Source organism: Oryza glaberrima, chromosome 12, assembly GCF_000147395.1.
Source record: "Oryza glaberrima chromosome 12, OglaRS2, whole genome shotgun sequence".
In the NCBI taxonomy this organism is placed as follows: Eukaryota; Viridiplantae; Streptophyta; class Magnoliopsida; order Poales; family Poaceae; genus Oryza; species Oryza glaberrima.
Genome location: NC_068337.1, coordinates 10,406,916 through 10,429,003, shown reverse-complemented (window position 1 = coordinate 10,429,003; position 22,088 = coordinate 10,406,916). Strand labels below are relative to the sequence as shown.

Here is a 22,088-nt window from a genome sequence, read left to right as displayed (position 1 = left end):
TCTTTCATCCCTAAGGAGAGCAACACCCAGAATCACACTTTGCATGTGGTGATTGCATCCAACGAACACCGCCAATGGCATGTTAAACATGTTCGTTCGGTATGTTGTGTCAAATGTGATGCAATCACCAAAATGGTGGTAGGCTGCCCTACTACTTGCATTGCACCAAAATATGTTCTGGATAGCATCTTTCTCATCAGCTTGGATATCAAAATAGAAGTTGTTCTTGACTTTCATTTCTTTGAAAAACATTAGCAGTTTGTTTACATCATCTGAGTTCTCCTCCACCTTGTTCTCAGCCTTCCTGCAGTAACACGCTAACTAAAATTCAGTAACATGATGTATACTAACCAGTAACTCACAACACAGCAGTAAAAGGAAGCAACCATGTTTTAGCAGTTACATGTAAACTAAAATCCAGTAACAAGATGTATACTAACCAGTAACTCACAACACAGCAGTAAAAGGAAGCAACTATGTATTAGCGGTAACATGTTAACTAAAATCCAGTAACAACATTGCTACCCCGTGGAAGTAATGCACATCAACAATGCTAAAAACAAACAAGTATAGCAGCAGTAACATGCATTTGGGTAGTGAAATACAGCAGCAATGAAAATAGTTGAATAGTGCAGATTTATCAAATAAGACAGAAGGCCCAAATACCTATCCGCAAGGTCCTTGTTAGTGAAAGGAATGTTCTGGGGCCACCATGCATTTTTGATAGTAAGGACATTATTGCACCGTGAGATACGTGGCATTCCTGAAGTTGTCTAACAAATTGCATGATTGATGGATCATAATTTTTGTGGGACTGTTGGAAAACCGCCATTGATGGGGAGACATACAGATGATGGGTGTGATCCAGTTGTGCTCTTGTGATTTTCCAAATGTCACCATCTTGCTTCACCCTTATCAATGCTTTGCACCCAACTCGTTTTGTTGTCTTGTTTCTTACCCTATTTACCTCCTCGCCTTTGTAAGTGTGATTGCCTTGGCGCGTGCAATGCAGAAAGCGTGCACGACGGGCATTGTCAAACTTGCCTTTCTTAATCCCAAAACCTGCATACCGTGCATATCTATTGTAAAAGCTGTAAGCAGCATCTTTCGATTCAAACGTCATGCCAATCGAAGGGACAACATCTTCAGGAATATCTTGGCCCTATAATTGAAGGAAAAAAGTACATAAAATTCATTATTTGTTATGCGTAGGACAATACTCATGGCAGAGTAGTAACACAACACAAAATATGCAGTAACATACTCACATGTGTGAATGTAAGGTTACTGTCAGGGGTGATGCATGCCTCTGGATTGATAGGGGGAGGTGGGGTGATAATTGTTCTGTGTAGTAAGGGATCTATCAAAGTTTGATGCAATGATGGTGGTGGGGGGCTCACTGCTATTGGTAAGACATCAAGCTCATCATCAATTGCTGGCGGCGAAGGGGGCGGTATGTCACCTCTGAGGTGCACACCCGAATAAGTAGATGTTGATGCCATCTTCTTTTGCACCCGCCTGTCATATCGACATGCAATATCTTAGATAGCGGCAGTAATTTTCATACGCAATACGTACAGCAATGAGTAGTAACAAAATACTTGCCGTAACAGTAACAGATAGACCAGTCAGCAGTAACATGCAGGAAAACAGACAGTAAAATAATTAAGGAAATGCAGTAACAGAACAGTTGAAATACAATAACAAAATGGTGATTCCGACGGCTTCAAGCTCTTTCGAACAAGCTCACATGCAGTAAATCAGACAGTAAAATAATACAGGAAATACAGTAACAAAACAGTAGAAATGCAGTAACAAAAGCTTTCTTTTAAGACAAAACTCACATGCAGTAAACCAGACAGTAACAGGGAGGTCTATAGACAGTAACAACACAGTAACCACAGATTTTTCTGCACAAAGCTCGCATGCAGTAAACCAAACAGTAACATCGCGATCTATAAACAGTAAAAATGCTGTAACCAAATAATTCTATATGACAAAACTTGCATGCAGTAAACCAGACAGTAACATAGTGATCTATAGACAGTAACAACAAGATTTTTTTAGGGCAAAGCTCACCTCAAGGAAAAGGAAGGGATTCGTGGGCGGCGCCGAAAGGACGAGCTGAGAGGGATGCTTCGCCGGGGTTCCCCACGACGGCCCGGCGCTCTGGAAGGTATGAGAGTTATTGGGAGAGATGGAGGAAAGGAGGGAGGCTGGTAGGGAAGGAGAGGGAGGGAGGGAAGCTGGGAGAGAGGAGAGGGAGGGGGACGGAGGGAGGAGAGGGATGGGGAAGGAGGCCGGAGGGAGCCTCCGCGCGGCGGCGCCCGAGGTCGGCGCGTGACTCCCTCCTCTCGGCGGCGGATACGGGAGTTTTTTCTCTCTTTTTTTTCTTTTTTCGTATTTCTTTTTGTTTCTCTCTATCTTTTCACTATTTTTTTTGGTGGGCCGGTGGGGCAGCTGCGCGAGGGCGGATCGCGGGATGGCGGGATGGCGCCTGGGAGTGGGAGAGGGGGGGACCCCGGGTGTAGAGTAGTCTCACCCTATATATATATATATATATATATATATATATATATATATATATATATATAATACACCTCCCCCTTAAAATAACTATTCTACACCCCCACCCACCCAAATAGTCCATCCCTCCCTCCCTCCGTGGTCACGCGCGGCCCGCCTCCCGATCGATCCCGACGCCTTTGCACTCTTTTTTCTTCACTTCCTCCTGGCGCCCTCCCCTATTTTTTTCTTCGTTTTTTTCTCTCCCTCCATTCTCTCATTTTTTTTCCTCCTATTCTTTTCTCTTTTATTAGAAAAAATAAAAATAAATTGGTGAAATTAAGACTTGAACCCATGATCTCATGGTTCATGGTAAACTCTCCTAACCAATTCACTGCATGATGTTATGTGAATAGTAAATATTGTTTGCATGCTTTGTATATATGTTCAAATTGTGTGAGAACAAATCAGTTATGTTACTGTAATAATCATACCTTGTTACTATGATTCGGCGGTAACATTATCCCAGAAGAGTAGTAACATGATATGTTACTGCCAAATTTATATGATGTTACTACAAAATTTATATGTTGTTACTGCACGGTTGGTAATAATAATATGGCGAAATTTATAGTAACAAAGAACATGCTTAGTAATAGTGGCACTATGGTAGTAATGTTTTTGTAGAGCTAAAAAAATTTAAATCTAAATCTTTAGAGAGCAGTAACGTACACATTATGTCTTATTTTTCTAACCCGTTTGCATCATGGCATCCGTAAAAAAGGTACTTAACGAAACTAGAACCATCATAACTATTTTTCAACGTCGTTACTGCGGAAAGTAGTCGTGTTACTACCTATTGGTCGTCGCGTTACTACGCCGTTCCAGTGAGACAACTAAAAAGAGGTAAATCTCAATCTTTAGAGAGCAATATCTCTCACATAATATCTTGTTTTTCTAATCCGTGTGCACCATGACGTTCATAAAAAAACGCTTAACAAAACTAGATCCATCATGACTACATTTTGACATTGTTACTGCGAGAAAGTTGTCTTGTTACTACACGATGACCGTCCTGTTATTACACGATTCCTGCAAAACGAGAACAACAAAGTGGTAGGCGGGGGAGGGAGTGGTGGGCGGGTTTGACCAGCGGGAGGACACTTTGACCGAGGTGGGAAGGGGGTTTTTGGCCTTAAGGAGGGGTGGGTTTGACCTATGGGAGAGGGGGTGTAGAATAGATTTTCTCTCCCCTTCTCCCGATCTCTTTCTCCCAGCGCCTTCTCTCCCCCCCTTTTTTTTTCTTTTTTGCCGTTCCATCCACCTTTTCTACCTCTCACTCTCTTTTCTTCTCTTTCCCTCCTTTCACCTTGTAAATAAAATTAAAAATTAAAATGACAAACCAAGGATTTGAACGCATGATCTCATGTTTCATAGCATACTCTCCTAACCAATTTTTCCTACAACACTATATGATTAGTGGGTATTGTTTGCTTGCCATGTACCAGACCTTGTTACTATGATTCGGTTGCAACATTATAAAAAAAAGGTGTAGTAACATGATATGTTACTGCAAAACATACATCTTGTTACTGCACTTTTAGCAGTAACATCATGATGAAAATTACAGTAACATAGACATGTAATAATAAAAATGGTGCAATAGTAGTAATGCTTGTGTGGATCTAAAAACTTTTAAATCTCAATTTTTAGGGAACAATATCTCTCACATCATATCTAGTTTTTCTAATCCATTTGCACTTCGTAAAAAAGTGCTTAACGAAATTAGATCCATCATGACTATTTTGTAACATCGTTACTGCAAAAAGTAGTTGTGTTACTACACATTAACCATCGAGTTACTAAGTTATTCCAGCGAGACAAGAACTAAAAAATGTATAAATCTGTCGTAGGCTATCCGGACCTTCCATTATAATTGAGAGATGAAGTGAATAATTCAAGTCATCAAACAAGCATAATGAAATATTCGACGCCTCGAGAGAGAAATATTGGAGATATTGCTAGGCCTTTAGCCTGCCAGTCAACTTCAGCCTGAGATGTGCCCGTCAAACCACTCGAAGGCGGCGACCAGATGTGTTACACATTTAGGAGACTTGACAAAAATGGCTAAAGTTCTACAACATCTCAAATATTCCTAACTCATACTCATGTGAATCTAGTTCCCAGGATGTGCACTAGATTCACATTTTCATCTCAAGCATGATTATAGATAGCAAACACAAATAAGATGAAAGCGATTATAAACTACATCTACTTTAGTTACATTGGCCGACCGGCCAAATAAATAATAGAACAGCGGAAGCTTGTCTACCCAATCCACAAGCACACCGACTAGGGGTTTACCCCATTAAGTTCAAGTCCTAGAAGAAGCAGTCGATCACCCGCATCACTCAAAGGCTAAGTCTAAATCCTGCAAGCAAAAGGTTATTTCAACAGCAAGAGTCAGTACATTATGAGAAATAATGTACTGGCAAGCACCAAGACAAGCCTAAGACCCTACTTGCAAGGCATATAATCACGGAAGGCATAATATGGTTCTTTTTAGCATAAAGCAAGTTTTGTTTGCATAAAACATTTCTAAATCAGGTTTACTTTCAAATAAATTTCAGCATTTAGTATTTGACATATTGGGCATCAAGGTAGGCATTAATCATGTATAAATATTCACTTCATTGCCATCCATGGCAGCAAGGAGATCATTCTCAAATCTCATCACAATTTGAAGGTAAATTTCAGCATTTAGGAGAATAAACACAAGTCTATACTCAATACATATCCACACGTCGCTCTTGACCGCGAGCACGGCTAATCGACTAGTTTTTACTCTGCAGAGTTTGTACACTTTACCCACATGATGCGAAATAATAATCATGCAAGAGCATGGCACGCGATACATAAGTACCCGATTTATCACCCGCAACAAAGCTTTTCCAAAATTCATGATTTAGCCTTACACCAGCACGATACGTGTTCCTCCATCCTAGTCATACTGGAAATATGACCTAGAACCGTTAAGTGGCGGGCCCACGCCTTAAACTTAACGCCGTGGTGGCGGACACAACGGGAACCCACCACGTGGCATAATACCGTTGTATTGGACACGCTTAGTCACCTAAACTACCACTTCGGGGTAAATAGGAAGCTCCTCTGAATTATACGAACTCATACACACCGGCGTACCAGAATGTAAGGCTAAACCATAAATAGTTTACTAAGCTTGGGCTATCCCATACTAGCACATGTGGTTGTACTGTATACGAAATGAACTGACATTGAGTGAAGTCCTTAGGTCGGTTCGGGCACACTCTCCCCCTATCGGTACACAACTAATCACCATATGTGCACCACTTGAGGCCCAAACCTAAAATCCATGTTTTCCACCATTTTATTTATCAAAATCACAAGTATTAAAGTTCTGTCCAGATTAATTAAAAATCAATTTTCATGTTTGTAATGAGCCCATAATGACAAGGAAGACCATTCTAAGCATGGCTAAGCTTTATAGTAACCTAGTGTCACCAAAACTCATATATAAAGTGGTATAGCCATATTGTTCCTAAGGTTAGGAATGAGGAATATGGATATATGTGGAGTTAAGGTGATAATGCAAATAATAGGAGTTTATCTAACATGTTTAACAAAATTTTAATTTATTAGTGTACAATCGACATGCAAGATTTGCAAACATTTTCAATAACCTCCAAAAGATAGGTTCAAAGTGATCAAAGAGAGGGAGGTGGGACTTGCCTTGAATCAGGAAAATGTCAGCACCTAAATCACTTCTTCACCGATTAAACAATCATCTATACAAAGTACACGTTATGCATTTAAACACCGAAATATGTGAAAAATCCAAAATGTTCTAAAATTCATGATTTGTGCACAGAGAATAGGTACTGGTATAAAATGAATTTAGGTGAAAGAATTTCTATTTTATCTCATTTTATTTGGGAGTTATGAATTTTAGAAGTTTCGTCGGTATAGTGTAGGATTTACTTAGGTACTATTGTGAAATGCTGTTGTAAGGTGATTCTTATTAAGTTTATGTTTGCTGGGGTGAAGATATGTGTTTTCTAAGACTAACACATTTGGTTTCATAATTTTTAGAGTTAATATGAATTATTTATGTATTTTACAAGTTTTAACGTATTCTAGGCATATAATCCCTATGTGTACATGGCTTTGGAGATTTAGGTCCAGAACTTGCTCTAACTTGCTAGTGTTGTATAAAATGAGTATTTTAGTTAACTAATCTAATCTTAATTCATAATTTTAGAGTTTATATTAGTTTACTACACATTTTTATAATTAGAGATGTTCTATGTTAGTTACTTAACTTATCAACCTAAAGATTGTTGCATGAGCTAAGTTCATCTAAGTTTTGGTAGATGGGGATGGAACTATGGCTCCACTGGTTCTAACAAGTTTTATTTGGATTTATATGGAGATACCATGCATATATATACTTATTCATATGTTTTGTTTAACCACTATTATGTGTTTAGTACCTATTCTACCAAGTTAAGGTTTAGAGCTATGGTCTGTACAGAGGGTGCCATAATTCACTCTACTAGGTTGAAGTATATTACTTGCTGGTTCTACAGAAATTTGATTCACTTCATTTAGACTAAAGATGAATTTTCTACAATTTTTACAATTTAAGGTATGCTCCATGTTGCTTATTCCTTACATAAATGCTTAGGGGTTTTTATTATACTGTAAGTATGTCTTTTTATTTTATAACATTGAAGTGCACGACTCTATGATTCTATGGAACTTGAGTTTACTCAAAAGGATCTAATATGAATTTTATATAAACTTCTAAAGTTCAGTTCATGCAAAACTAGTTATTTTAAAGATAATAGTTTTAGAGGCATTTGATGTAAAGTGTTTATATGTTTTATTTTACTTTATTTTTAGAGAACATGTTGGTGGATCTGTAGAAACTAAGTTTGCTCTAAAATGAGTTGAAATGAATTTTGTATGCATTTTATAAGTTTGTATATGCTTTATGTATGATTTATCTTAGATAAATTTTAGAGGCTACATTTGTACTGTGAGTGCAAGTTTTTATGCAATAACACTAAAGTTCATGATTCGATGAGTTAACAGTAATTTGTATTACTCTAAAATGAGTTGTTTCCAATTTTTTTGAGGATTTTACAAGTTTACATGTTTTTCTGATGAAAATATAAAGCTTTAAGCATTTCATTTAGATTTTCCCAGAATTTAAATAGATTCGGTCCACAGGTCAGTCTGAGGCCAATATGCAAAAGGGCCCCTAGAGTTTCAGGAAATCAACCCGCCGTCCTATGACTGTTCTGTGTGTGAGGTAGGTTTTACAAACTAGTACCTAGAGTTTTGATTCTTCTCAACAGAGGTCCTTGGTTTGAGCTGACACAGAGCTAAGCCATGGCCGAGCTCGTTCTTGAGCTCGCCGGTGACAAACGATGACTTGTTTGGGGGTGCAACAAAAATACAAAATGAATATCATGTTATTGTGATTCCATTCCTATACTTTTCTCGGTTAGAGGACATCGGAGTAACGCCGGCGGCGAGTCCGAGCCGAGGATGTTTTGGCATGGGTAGGCATGTTGTGCTATAGACTGGATGTACCCAAAGGGATGCATGCATGTATGTTCTATAGGCTGCAGGGTGCTCACCGAATCTCGGACGAGGTACGGGTAGGCCTGGATAGTGACGATGATGCAGAGGATATCCCCGCGGCGGCGGAAATCGGCATGGCAACGGTGACAACCACCATCCGGACTCCGGGCTGCCAAGAAATAGAGTGGAACGGCTCAAAGACCATCTAAAGATGCTACATGAGTGAGGAATTGCGCCGAAGCTCACCCGGGATCAAGGAATCGACGACGGTGGTCGGCGGCTGGACCTGAGGAAGAAGACGCCGATCTCCCTCATCGTTGCGGCACTGGCTGGGGTTCTTGAGGGCTTTCGAAGAGGACGTCGAGGCTATCCTGGTGGCGCAAGAGTTCGACTTGGGGTGGTTCGGTTCGGCCGGAACGACGACGAGAACCCGACGACGGCGTCCAATGCGCGCTCCAGAGCATCGTCGGCGAGCTCTGCGTTCCCGTGGCTGCAGTGGATGAAATGACGTGGTGTCAAAATAGAAGATGATCGGCATGATGAGGAGAGTATGGAACGGTAGAAGAGAGAAGAAGACCACGGCACAATGGTGATGGCGACGGCCGTCATCTCCACGGCCGGCGGCATGGTTGAGATGGAAAAGAAAAGCCAGAGCTCTCCCCCTCGGTTTGCTCGGCTCAGGAGTGGTAATGTGAAGGAGGTATGATTTTAGCCAATTAGGAGTTATAATTAGTCTATTATTTGACTGGTTTAACTGATTTATTTGAGGTATCAAATTTAGTTATTAAATTGTACCGAAATTACTGTGTATTGTATATGTTAATTAGAGCCTACATGAATTTTACAATGATTTTATCTTGCACAGATTATTTTAGATAATTAGCAAGACTTATTTTCCTTTCCTAAATGTATGTAAATGTTTTTAAAACTTTTATATTTAGATTAGACTCTTCTTAACCTGAGGTGATGTTGATATGTTAGAATTTTAGTTTAACTCATGTCATAAGCTCCTTAACTATTTATGCATAAGTTTACTCTAGTATTAAATTAAGAGAATGCTTATAAAGGTAATTAAGGTGGAATATACCCTATATGAGTTAATTTATTTGTTCACTTTCATGTTCATGACTAGTCTTCAGATGGATGACCAAATTAGTTTTGTAGGGCTTGACATTATCCTTGATATATTTTAAGGTGTATTATGGTTCCTATGTATTATTTTCCATTAGTTAGCACTAGGTCCTAATAGTTTAGTTGTTTGTCTGGATTGCAATTATATTCATGAGACCTATTATGAAATGCAAATCGAAAATCCAAATGCATATGAAGGACTCAAGTCAAAATATGATTTATGCGAGTATGCATGCTTTCACTTGGGTTGCATCCAAGTCCTAGGTTAAAGATGAAAAAGTTTTTAATTTGTTCTCAAATTTTATTCATGCAAGAGTTGGATCAACTCCACCTAGGTTTAAAATGGAAATTTTTGGTTTACAAAATTGAAGAACTTCCCTTTCAACTAGTTTTGATGGAAATTCCTTAATCCTAGAATTCAGGTATGTTACAAAATCTCAATCTTTAGAGAGCAATATCTCTCACGTTGTATATTATTTTTCTAATCCGTCTGCACCGTGATGTTCGTAAAAAAGTGCTTAACAAAACTAGATCCATCACGACTATTTTTTAACGTTGTTACTGCGAGAAACAAGACGTGTTACTGCACAATGGTTGTCCTGTTACCGCGCAATTCTTACGAGACGAGGATAGTAATGAGGTAGGCGTGGGGAAAGTGATTGGGTGGGTTTGACCAACGTTTGACCGGCAGTGGGGCGCTTTGACTGCCCTTTGACCGAGGTAGGAGGTTGGTTTTAGTTCTACACAAGCATTACTACTATAGCACCATTTTTATTATTACATGTCTATGTTACTGCAATTTTCATCATGATGTTATTGTCAAAAGTGCAGTAACAAGATGTTTGTTTTGCAGTAACGTATCATGTTACTGCACTTTTTTTATAGAGTGAATTTCAAAAAACCCCATGTTTTGAGGCCAATGTAACATATAACCACATGTTTTATTTATTTTCTCAAGTAACCCCGTGCATTCAATCCAATTAACATAATACCATATGTTTAAGTGATGGAAAGTGCCACAAGGGCAAGTGACATGGCAAACCTACTCCACATCAGCAGCTGGCCCCACCTGCCAGGTCAATGCGTGGCCTATTAGGGTAGGATCACGCGGGAGAACAGAAGCTTCATTTCGATATCTTGCACAATCAATAGTGTGTCGTTGAATCTCAATTGTGTTGAGATCTCTATGCGGCCGCTGCCTATCGAACCGTGAGACATAATTACATTCATCGCCATCCTGCAACAAGAAAAAAAATACCAATTGAAACATAAATAACACAAACTAGTGAGAAAGAAATTGAGTCAGCAATCCATCTCATATGGGGCACCCAATGGACTGTCTTCCAGCATCTGAACCTTCCCAGGCCATCCTTCTTACTGGTTCAACATAACACTGAAATATGATGCAATTTTATTTTGCCTTGACAAAAATAAAAAATTCCCCAAGTTACTGAAACCCTACAAACAGGAATTGATCTAAAATTGGAACCTACCTGTAGAAAAGCAAAGTTGGAGATGCTTGCCTTTGCCTGTACACGACGAGCTGCCCTTCGAACTTGTAAGAGGAGGATTTGTGGAACACTACCCCAGCGAGCACGAGGAAGACGAGGGGTGCGTCGTCGCGTACGCGGGAACAGAGGATGGGTTCTTCCATTCTCCCGCGTGATCCTGCCCTAAATAGCCCACGCATTGATCTGGCAAGTGGGGCCAGCTGATGTGGAGCAGGTCTGCCATGTCACTTGCCATTGTGGCACTTTCCCACACTTAAACCTGTGGTATTGTGTTAATTGGATTGAATGCACTGGGTTATGTGAGAAAATAAATAGAACCTGTGGTTATGTGATACATTGGCCCCAAAACACGGGGTTTTCTGAAATTCACTCTTTTTTATAATGTTGCTACCGAATCATAGTAACGAGGTCTGATACATGGCAAGCAAACAATAACCTCTAATCATATAGTGTTGTAGGAAAAAAATGGTTAGGAGAGTATGCTATGAAACATGAGATCATGGGTTCAAATCCTTGGTTTGTCATTTTAATTTTTAATTTTATTTACAAGGTGAAAGGTGGGAAAGAGAAGAAAAGAGAGTGGGAGGGAGAAAAGGTGGATGGATCGGCAAAAAAGAAGAAAAAGGGGGAGAGAGGGCGCTGGGAGAAAGAGATCGGGAGGAGGGGAGAGAGGGGCGCCAGGAGAGAGAGATCGGGAGGAGGGGGAGAGAAATCAGGGAGAGGAGGGGAGAGAAGGGCGCCAGGAGAGAGAGAGAGATCGAGAGGAGGGGGAGAGAAATCAGGGAGAGAGGGCGCTGGGAGAAAGAGATCGGGAGGAGGGGAGAGAGGGGCGCCAAGAGAGAGAGAGATCGGGAGGAGGGGAGAGAGGGGCGCCAGGAAAGAGAGATCAGGAGGAGGTGGAGAGAAGGGAGGACGGGGCACCAGGATGGGAGAGAGAGATTGGGAGGATGCGGCGAGAGGAGAAATCAGGGGAGGAGGGGCGAGAGGGGCGCCAGGTGGAGAGAGGGCGCTGGGAGAAAGAGATCGGGAGGAGGGGAGAGAGGAGCGTCAGGAGAGAGAGATCGGGAGGAGGGGGAGAGAAATCAGGGGGAGGAGGGGAGAGAAGGGCGCTAGGAGAGAGAGAGAGATCGGGAGGAGGGGGAAAGAAATCAGGGAGAGAGGGCGCTGGGAGAAAGAGATCAGGAGGAGGGGAGAGAGGGGCGCCAAGAGAGAGAGATCGGGAGGAGGGGAGAGAGGGGCGCCAGGAGAGAGAGATCGGGAGGAGGTGGAGAAAAGGGAGGAGGGGGTACCAGGATGGGAGAGAGAGATCGGGAGGATGCGGCGAGAGGAGAAATCAGGGGGAGGAGGGGAGAGGGGGCGCCAGGAGAGAGAGATCGGGAGGAGGGGGAGAGAAATCATTGAGAGAGGGCGCTGGGAGAAAGAGATCGGGAGGAGGGGAGAGAGGGGCGCCATGAGAGAGAGAGATCGGGAGGAGGGGGAGAGAAATCAGGAGTGAGAGATCAGGAGATCGGGAGGAGGGGGAGAGAAGGGAGAGATCGGGAGGAGGGGGCGCCAGGATAGGAGAGAGAGATCGGGAGGATGCGGCGGGAGGAGAAATCAGGGGGAGGAGGGGAGAGAGGGGCGCCAGGAGAGAGAGATCGGGAGGAGGGGGAGAGAAATCAGGGAGAGAGGGCGCTGGGAGAAAGAGATCGGGAGGAGGGGAGAGAGGGGTGCTAGGTGAGAGAGAGATCAGGAGGAGGGGGAGAGAGATCAGGAGTGAGAGATCGGGAGATCGGGAGGAGGGGAGAGAAATCAGGGAGAGAGGGCGCTGAGAGAAAGAGATCGGGAGGAGGGGAGAGAGGGGCGCCAGGAGAGAGAGAGAGATCGGGAGGAGGGGGAGAGAAATTAGGAGTGAGAGATCGGGAGGAGGGGGAGATAAATCAGGAGCCAGAGTGGGCGAGAGAAATCGAGAGGGAGAGATCGGGAGGAGGGGGCGCTTGGATGGGAGAGAGAGATCGGGAGGATGCGGCGGGAGGGAGAGGGGGAGGGGGTCCGCATGCGGGGTCGGGTTCGGTTGGGTTAGATGGCGGAGGCCGTTAAGTAGCACCTTAAGGTGCCATATAGGGCAACGTATCTGGTGCACTCATGCATACACACAATGAAGCCCCTCCAATCTAGATCCAAAGGCTAGTGTTCAGGTGAGGTAATTTTGCAAAAAAGCGCCCGCCTCTTGCCCTAGCATTTTGCAAAAACCCCCCTGGCGATTGGTTTTCCTATCCCCTCATCTATCAGATCGTGTGTCCTCTGAGCGCACTAAGCCATGACTCTTGCGATTCTCTTTGTTGAACTTGTTCGTTCTCCTGCATTTCCTCTTGCCATAGATGAAAACGGTGATTGGAAGGGAGCTTAATGTCCTTCCTATGAGGTAATCCTTGAACAAGACCTTATGTCTTCTCCTACATGATTTTTCTTGTAAACATACACATGTACTGGATACTGGATATTGTTATATTGTTTTTTTTCAAGGGAATGGTAGGAGCTATGCAATGTTCTTGGCTTCCATGGTCTAACTTGATTTACTATTTCTTCTAGAGATACTACTTGGTCAGGTGCTGAAGAGTAGTTGAATGAAGATGGTAGCAAGAGAATATGGGAGGCATCTGCAGTAGCAGGAAAACTATTTAGTTGATCAGGACAGCTTGCTTGATTTTAATGTAGCTCCTTATATATGTACAAGTGCATTTCTTATTATTGATATGCTTCAGCAAGCACTGAAAATTTTCACTATGCATGTTCACATAATTTAACCTGGTATTGATAATTTTCACTCAGAGACTTCGATGGAAAAACCAGCAAATTTTTTTACATTCATATCAGCAAGCCATCATAACCTTTTGCATTCAGATTACAAGGATTTGAGAGATATTACATTCAATTCAATCTGGGTGAACATTTTTACCATGTAAGAAGAAAGAAAAATGTGAAGTCCACTCAAAATTCAGAATGGCAAACATTCTGAATATTTCTGAAAATATGTGCAAATCAAATGTGCGTCAGATTTGTTGTTATTGCTTGGTAGTTGGTACTTGTCGAAACAAGATTTCGGCAATACTAAAAGGGGGTGGCTATCAAGCTAGAAAAGTGGATGGGTTTGGAGACAAGGAATTTTATACAGGTTCAGGCCTTCTTAATCAAGAAGTAATACCCTACTCCTGTCCGGGGATTGATCCGTCGAGTGTATTATTGATCGTATGATCTCGGAGAAAATCGTGTCCCTAGAAGGATCCGGACCCTCCTTATATAGGGGAAGGGGTCCGTATTACAAAATACAGTTCATATCCCTAACGGAATATGTAATTACAGATAAAATACAATCGTAACCGACTAGGATCTCGGATATTTCCTTGACATACAAGTTTAAACTTAACCCGAGTCCTCATAAAGATATTCTATCTACATATGGCACCCTGTACCTAGTCGGACTATACATGCCGTGTAGATATGGGGTATCCATAATCTCCACAGGAGACCTAGAGACCTTTACAGTCGACGAAATAGCCTTCTCTTGAAATATAAAGCAATAATCCGAGTGCTTCAATTCCTTCTATATAGATCTCCAAGTACCAAAGCCAAAGACTGTGAAGGTCTAAAATAGAAAAAACCGAGTGCATCGACTAGATGCACCTAATTAGGTGTAGCCCCCGACTATGTGGTTAGTTAAAAAACTAAACATATAGTCAAGAACCGAGTGGTTTTACAACCGAACATCATATAGCAAAGCATATGCTGCGTTCAATAAAACATCCAGCCGATTGCTTTTAGCTTTAATATACCAAGAATGGAAATATGAAAAGGCCCGAGTGATAAACACTCCTAAGGTCCATAAATTCACACATTTGATAAGAATCCGAATAAAAATTCTCAAAAAGATCCATCAAATGTGATATAAATGTAATAATATAATTAGTGATAAGTCTAAATAGCCCAGGCTATGACTCACACCAAAAGAGTAAGCATGCCGAGTAAATAACTGATCAAAAACCAGTTATCTCAACAAACCCAAACAGCTTTTGCAGCCTAAAAAGACTTACAAAATCAGCATAACACTTTTCTGTTGGGTACCTTTTTATTCGCATCGTAGTAATTCCAAAGAATCATCTAACTGTATTAAAAAGGATTTTAACAGCATCGGGCCACACCATTGTGAGCACAAATTGCCAAAGCAAAAATGCCTAAGTCCCTAGGGATCACAATGGGCCACGCTGATAATAGAATTGGGCTGAAGTACTGTATAGGCCCAGGCCCATTAGCACTCCCAATACCCTAGTGAAATAAACGCCGGAGTCAAAGCGTCGCTTCGTCTTCCCCGCCGAGACTCTCGCTACTTTCCCCATTTCACGCTACAGTACAAAGCCATTCCCGCGGAACTAGGGTTCTCCAATTCGCCCAAATCCACCTTCCAAAACTCCACAGAAATCATCCACGCACCCATCGCATCAATCCCCCATCCATTCTCAGCCATTTCCAAAGCAAATCGCATCACCCAATTCGCATCCATGGCGGAAGAGAGAGAAAGTTTCGAAAACCAATGGGCGCCTTCCGATGTAACAGAGGAAAACCTGAAGGAGATGGTGGCGCACGGCGTTCTCCCGGCGAAGGAGATCATTGGATGGCGTCCGGCATTCGGCGAAGCATTCCCGACCCCCGACACTCATGAAGTCGTGGTATTTTATCATTTCTTTTATGGCGGATTTTCTCTTCCAACCTCAAGGTTCTTCCGGGGAATTTTGGATTTCTATGGGATCAGTTTACATCACCTAAACCCAAACTCCATAGTCCATATCGCCAACTTCATACACACCTGTGAAGCATTTTTGGGCATTAGGCCACATTTTGCCCTATTCCGTTGCATCTTCTTCCTCAAGCCCCAACCGAACAAAAGCAAACCATGCATAGTTGGGGGAGCTGGATTCCAACTGAGGGGAACTCTGTGCCAGAAGTACTTCTCCATGCCGTTCAAAACTTCAAACAAAGGCTGGCACGCAAATTGGTTTTATGTTCAGAACCCCGAGCCTGCACTCCCCGAGTACTCCTGTCTCCCTCCAGTTTATCAAGACACCTGGAATTCACTTCCAATGAGAGAGGAATCCGCCCAAGCTCTCGCCCTGATGGATCGCATGCTGAAGCTAAAGGAGCAGGGTTTGCAGGGGGAACAAATCACCCGTCACTTCATCAAGAGCCGGCTAGCCCCGATCAAAGAAAGATCTCGCACGGCTTTCGAATTCGACGGTAAACATGACCCTAACCGTGAAAATCCCGAATCTCTCGAATTCAAGGTCATGAAGGAGAGGATGTATAAAATTTTCTCAAACGCAATTGTAGTCAGCTATTCACACTTGCTGCCTGTGGTGCCATACAATGCCTTCAATCCCCCTCCACCGGTATGTATCTAAAATCCCAGCTCGCTTCCAAGCATTCTCTTATCATACGCAAGGTTGATAAAAAGCTTGAATCATCATACCCAGGAATTCGCCCTGATGAAATAAGACCCTCCAATTACCCAACGCCGATCACCTCGCCGGCAGATTGGTCAGGCAAGCGGAGGACCAAAAATCAGGTCTGAAACTCAATCAAACATCTCAAGATCAACCATCCAATCAGACTCGCGCAAGAGGAAATTGGTCCTGAGTGATGACGAAGGCGATGATGCTGGAAAATCCGGCAATAAAGAGGCGACCGGAAAACTGCCAAAGCAAACCAACCCTAAGAAGAAAACATCCAGTCGTCCAATGCCGAAGATCAGGAAATCTTCCAGGTACGAATCATTTGACTATCTCCCCCGTAGTGCTGCTCACCCACTATTGAAATAACAACAATGGTACAACTCGAACTCGTAGGAAGCCATCTGATATAGATCCTTCTGGAAAAGATGCTGAACCAACTGACATGGAGATGGGTCCTTCAAAAGAGACCGAGCCGACCACAGAAGATCACCCAAGTGACAATCAGCCAGCGACCGATAATGTAAAACCCAGCAACGAGCCCCCGACTGGAAGTCAGTCGGCCGAAGCTAGAACCGGAGTTAATCAGGAGCCCCCGACTGGAAACCAGTCGGGCACAGAACCAAACCAAGAGATCCTTGACGTTGAAACTCAAGCGAACAGCCCTCTTAGAAAGGATCCAGCTCTCCTGTAAAAGCACAAGAGTCTACTCGTCCCCGACCGGAAATCATCACAGGTAAACACATTATCCGAAATCATTTTGATCTAACAGACTTTATTCGATTGTTTCACCTTTATTCATGGATACACAAGGGCCAATGATTGGTGATGAAGAAGAGATCCTCTGGATACGAGCGGCTGAAGATTCGCGCCCTCCCATTCTGGTCAAGTGGTGGGATGACGATATGCAACCTCAGGGAATTGTGATAAATAAGCAAAAAGAGGATGAGGAAGTATGCCTGCTGAAAAAGGCACTCAGCCAGGCTACTCGCATTGTGAACGTAAGTTTCTTCATGCACGGCCTCAACCATCTTGTTTGCCATTTAGCTCAAATGCCGGTAAAACTGTTTTGCAGAGAATCCATCTCAGGAATGAAGCGAAAACTGCGACTCTTGAGAGGTTAGTTCCCCACCTTGGAACCATTGAAGCCACTAGAAACCAGCTGCACGAAGCTAGGGAGCTTGCCAGGAAAACTAAACATGATCTGAGAGATCGGATCGCCGAGCTTCAAGACTCCAACTTCGAACTGAGTGGCTCATCAAAAGGTACACACAAGCTCTGTCCAACTTGTGATGCCATCCTTGTAATCTCAATTAACCAGAAGTAATATAGTGCAAACCGCCAAGATATCTGAACTGGAGAAGCGGATCCAAACTCTGGAAAATGACAAGGCCGAATTGGCAAGACAAAGGGACTCGGCTTTGAAAGATGTTGAAGGTACTAGCAATTAATACTTCAGAAACCATTTTCTTCTTTATGCCCACTCATTGATGTGAATCTGTTCAAGCAGACCGCAAAATCAAGTCTCAAGCTCAATTCGATGTCTTAGTCAACAAAATCAAGAGGCTTGAAGGGGCCAGGGATGAAGTCGCCAACGCTGCTACCCACTTGTCCAAGCCATGTTCTTCAATAACAATGGTCCGAGTACATTCGATGCTTCCGAAATCTTCGACAAGCTGAGAGTTGCTCCGGATACATATTTTAAGAATATCAAGGAGGCTGGAAGTATGGGAGCGAGCCTGACGTTGGCGATGACCAAGTCTCTATACCCGAAGATCGATATTGACGCCATTGATGGCTTTGCAGACAATACAAGCGAAGAAGCTGCTCTCGACCTCGTCAACGATACGCAGAAAGCCGTCGATAAGATAGCAGTTGATGTAGTTGAGAGATTCTAGGACAACGACCTTCGGCCGACTGGTTCTGATAACTCTGATGATGAAAAAACTGATACCGATTGATGTTATATCATAACAATGATTCTGATGATGATGATGATGATGGAGGCACAATTTGTACAATACTGATGAATTTATGCTGTGCTCAATATTTCAAACTTAGCTTCTGATTTCTTAAAAGCTTTTGTGAAACCTTATTGAGCCTAAAAGCCGCAAAAGCTATTAAAAAACTTTCAGTCCTCATTAACTAAGCCAAAAAATCAAGCAAGGCAATGATAAATCAAGTAAGCAAATTGAATTGATAAAAGTCACACTCCATTATTATTATAGTAGCCCCCCGACTGATAACTCAAGGGAAAACTTGATGTTAGCAGTCAAAATAGGGAAATACAAAAGTAATGCTTAAGCATAAAAATGACGAAGATGTTCAATATTCCAAGAGTTGTCGATAGGAGTACCGTCTTCACGCTTGAGTCGGTAGGAGCCTGGCCGAGTGACTTCGGAGATTATGAATGGCCCTTCCCATAAGGGGGATAACTTGTGCCTATCTCGTGTAGTTTGAATTTTTCTCAGAACCAGGTCGCCGACTAAGAAGGCTCGTGATCGAACGTTACGATTATGATAACGGCGCAACCCTTGCAAGTATCGGGCCGACTGAATTAAGGCTGCTTCGCGAGCCTCTTCCAGTCGGTTCAGATCATCAACTCGATCTTCTCCGTAGCGCTCCTCGCGGAAGTTGTGAAAACGTAAAGATTCGAATTCCACCTCACTAGGCAACATTGCTTCTGCTCCATAAACTAGGAAGAATGGCGACTGGCCCGTGGCCCGACTGGGAGTGGTGCGCAAGGACCAAAGTACAGACGACTTGCCGGCATAGGGATTCAGTCGGTCGAAAACTCGTGCCTTTATTCCTTGGAGTACCATGCCATTGGCTCGTTCGACTTGTCCATTGCTCATAGGGTGCACTATGGAGGCATAACAGATTTTAATGCCGAAGTCTTCACAAAAGTCCTTAAATACTCCGCTAGTGAATTGAGTATAACCACTGACTGCCTTTTTAACCGGGCCGACCATGTCTAGCCCCCAAACCGCAAACGGCCAGCACAACGGGATGGTCTGCAACTCTTGAGCTGGTTGATGAGTTTGTTTGGCGAAGAATTGATAACCTTCACATGTCCGCACAATCTTGTCAGCATCGAACACAGCTGTAGGCCAAAAAAAACCTTGCCGATAAGCCTTGCCAACAATGGTCCGTGCAGCAGCGTGGTTGCCACAGATGCCAGAATGTATATCCTTTAACAATTGTCTCCTCTCCTCCAAAGACACATAGTGTTGCAGGATTCCTGATGGACTTTTCTTGTACAGCTCGGCCTCGTGAATGATATAGAGCCTGCTACGCTTGGAGATCCGCTCAGCTTTGTCCTTATCTTGGGGGAGTTCTTGTTTGGTCAGAAATCTTATAAGGAGCTCTCTCCAGTCGGCTTCAATCATACCTACGTCTTGAGCATCCGTGGCCTCGATTGTTTCTTTCCTTGGTACGGTTGGTTCGTAAAGATGTTCAACAAACACATCGGAAGGAGCTGCTTCTCGTTTTGAACCGAAATTAGCCAGTCTGTCGGCTGCTTCGTTATTGTGCCGAAGAACGTGGGTGAGTTCGAGCCCATCGAACTTGTCTTCCAACTTGCGTACCTCTTGCCGATAAGCGGTCATGTTATCATCAAGGCAGGACCACTCTTTCATAACTTGATTAATGACCAACTGAGAATCTCCACGAACTATCAGACGCCGAATTCCCAAAGAAATTGCAATCCTTAGTCCGTGAAGAAGTGCCTCGTATTCCGCCACGTTGTGAGATGCAGAAAAGTGTATCCACAACACGTAGCTCAGTCTTTCTCCAGTCGGGGAAATTAAAACAACCCCAGCCCCAGTGCCCGAAAGTCTCTTCGACCCGTCAAAGTGCATGGTCCAATACTCCATCTTCTCCTCAGGCATATCTTCCTGGCACTCGGTCCACTCGGCGACAAAGTCAGCTAAAGCTTGAGACTTGATCGAAGTTCGCGGTTTGAACGATATATTCAAGGACATCAGTTCTAAGGCCCATTTTGCGATCCGCCCATTTGCTTCGCGATTATGAAGTATATCGCCGAGTGGGAACGATGTGACCACTGTAACCGAGTGACCTTGGAAGTAGTGAGATAGCTTCCTGACGGCAATTAAAACGCCATATAATAGCTTTTGAACCTGAGGATATATGGTCTTAGAGTCGACCAAAACCTCGCTAACGAAGTAGATTGGTCGTTGGATTTTTTGGACATGGCCTTCTTCTTCACGCTCGACGACCAGGACTGTGCTTACAACCTGGGAAGTTGCCGATACATATAACAACAACGGCTCTTGCGGATGCGGCGAAGCTAAGACTGGTGGAGTAGTGAGGAGTTTTTTGAAGTCTTCAAAGGCTTTTTGGGCTTCGGGACCCCACTGGAAGTTGTCTGTTTTCTTCAACAGCTTGAAAAAGGGCATCCCCCGCTCACCAAGCGGGGCCATGCAACCAGTCAGCTTTTGAACATCTTTCTGAGAACTTGGCGGTTTCATGTTGAGGATGGCATTGATTTTCTCCGGGTTGCCTTGTATGCCTCTATGAGACACCATGAATCGAAGCAGCTTCTCTGACGGTACTCCGAAGATGCACTTTTCAGGGTTCAATTTCATCCTGAAAGCGCGGATGCTCGCAAAGGTTTCTTCTAGGTCTGTGATCAAATCATCTTTCTGCTTGGTCTTGACGACTACATCATCCACATAAGCTTCATCGTTGCGACCGATCTGGGTTGAAAAACATCTCTGGATCATGCGTTGATAAGTTGCTCCTGCGTTCTTTAGTCCGAAAGGCATGGTGATGTAGCAGTATGCCCCGAAGGGCATGATGAATAAAGTCTTTAAGCAGTCGGATTCCTTTAATCGGATCTGGTGATAATCTGAGTAGCAATCCAAGAAGCTGAGTAGCTCGCAGCCGGCCGTTGAGTCAACTACCTGGTCAATGCGAGGCAACCCAAAAGGATCTTTAAGACAAGACTTGTTGAGGTCGGTGTAGTCAACACACATGCGCCATTGTCCCGTTTTCTTCCGAACCAGGACTGGGTTGGCCGGCTAGTCGGGATGAAGGACTTCCTTGATGAAGCCCGCTGCTAACAGCTTAGTTAGTTCTTCCTTGATCGCATCTTTCCTATCCTGTGCAAAGCGGCGGAGTCGTTGCTTGATTGGCTTAGCGTCTTCCTTAACGTGTAAAGAGTGCTCAATCACCTCTCTAGGAATACCAGGCATATCGGATAGTTTCCACGCAAAGATATCTTTATTATTTTGAAGAATGGTGATGAGCGCGCTTTCCTATTTACAATCTAACTCAGCGCCTATTACAGCAGTCTTAGTAGGATCAGAAGGGTCTAGAGGAATTTTCTTGGTCTTGGCTTCGCTTTCTCCACTCTTTGAGATCTTGGTTGCAGGCACTTCTCCTTCGCTTGCCGTGGTTGCAGCCAGTCGGATGTCTTCTCGGGCGATCGTGATCTCGCGAGTTTGGGCCATCTCGCAGCTTTCCTTGTCGCATGTGACGGTTTGTTTGATGTCGCTCTGCAGGGATATGACTCCTCGAGGACCAGGCATCTTCATCATCATGTAGGAACAGCCATAATTTTGGCCAACGCCGGGCGCCCGAGTATGGCATGATACGCTGTCTCGAAATCAGCAACTTCGAAGCAGACGTTTTCTGTGCGGAAGTTCTCCCGAGTACCGAAGGTGACCGGAAGAGTGATCTGGCCGAGTGGCGTAGCGGATAACCTTGGAATGAATCCGTGAAAGGGCGCATTACTCGGTTTCAATTCTGTGCGAGGGATCTGCATGTTGTCCAGGGTCTTGGCGAAGAGGATGTTGAGTGTGCTGCCGCC

General features: G+C 43.4%; 1 protein-coding gene across 1 annotated transcript; it reads right to left on the bottom strand.

The window, feature by feature from the left end:
- Positions 1 to 4: 4 nt before the first annotated feature.
- On the bottom strand, positions 5 to 8,760 carry LOC127756264 (uncharacterized). Its single transcript, XM_052281650.1, has 6 exons — positions 8,719 to 8,760; positions 8,380 to 8,623; positions 8,190 to 8,302; positions 1,071 to 1,162; positions 268 to 304; positions 5 to 10 (listed from the first exon to the last, which is right to left on the bottom strand). Exons 1-6 carry the CDS (start codon positions 8,758 to 8,760, stop codon positions 5 to 7), a joined length of 534 nt encoding a protein of 177 aa, XP_052137610.1.
- Positions 8,761 to 22,088: the final 13,328 nt, after the last annotated feature.

Bases quoted from the DNA above. Each gene is read 5' to 3' on its own strand.
- LOC127756264 (XM_052281650.1), bottom strand. From the start codon at position 8,760: ATGCCGCCGGCCGTGGAGATGACGGCCGTCGCCATCACCATT. The intron at 1,163-8,189 runs GTGAGCACCCTG...CTTCAATTATAG, and splicing joins CGTACCTCGTCCGAGATTCG to GGCCAAGATATTCCTGAAGA. The intron at 305-1,070 runs GTATGCAGGTTT...GTGTTACTGCAG, and splicing joins TTTTACAATAGATATGCACG to GAAGGCTGAGAACAAGGTGG.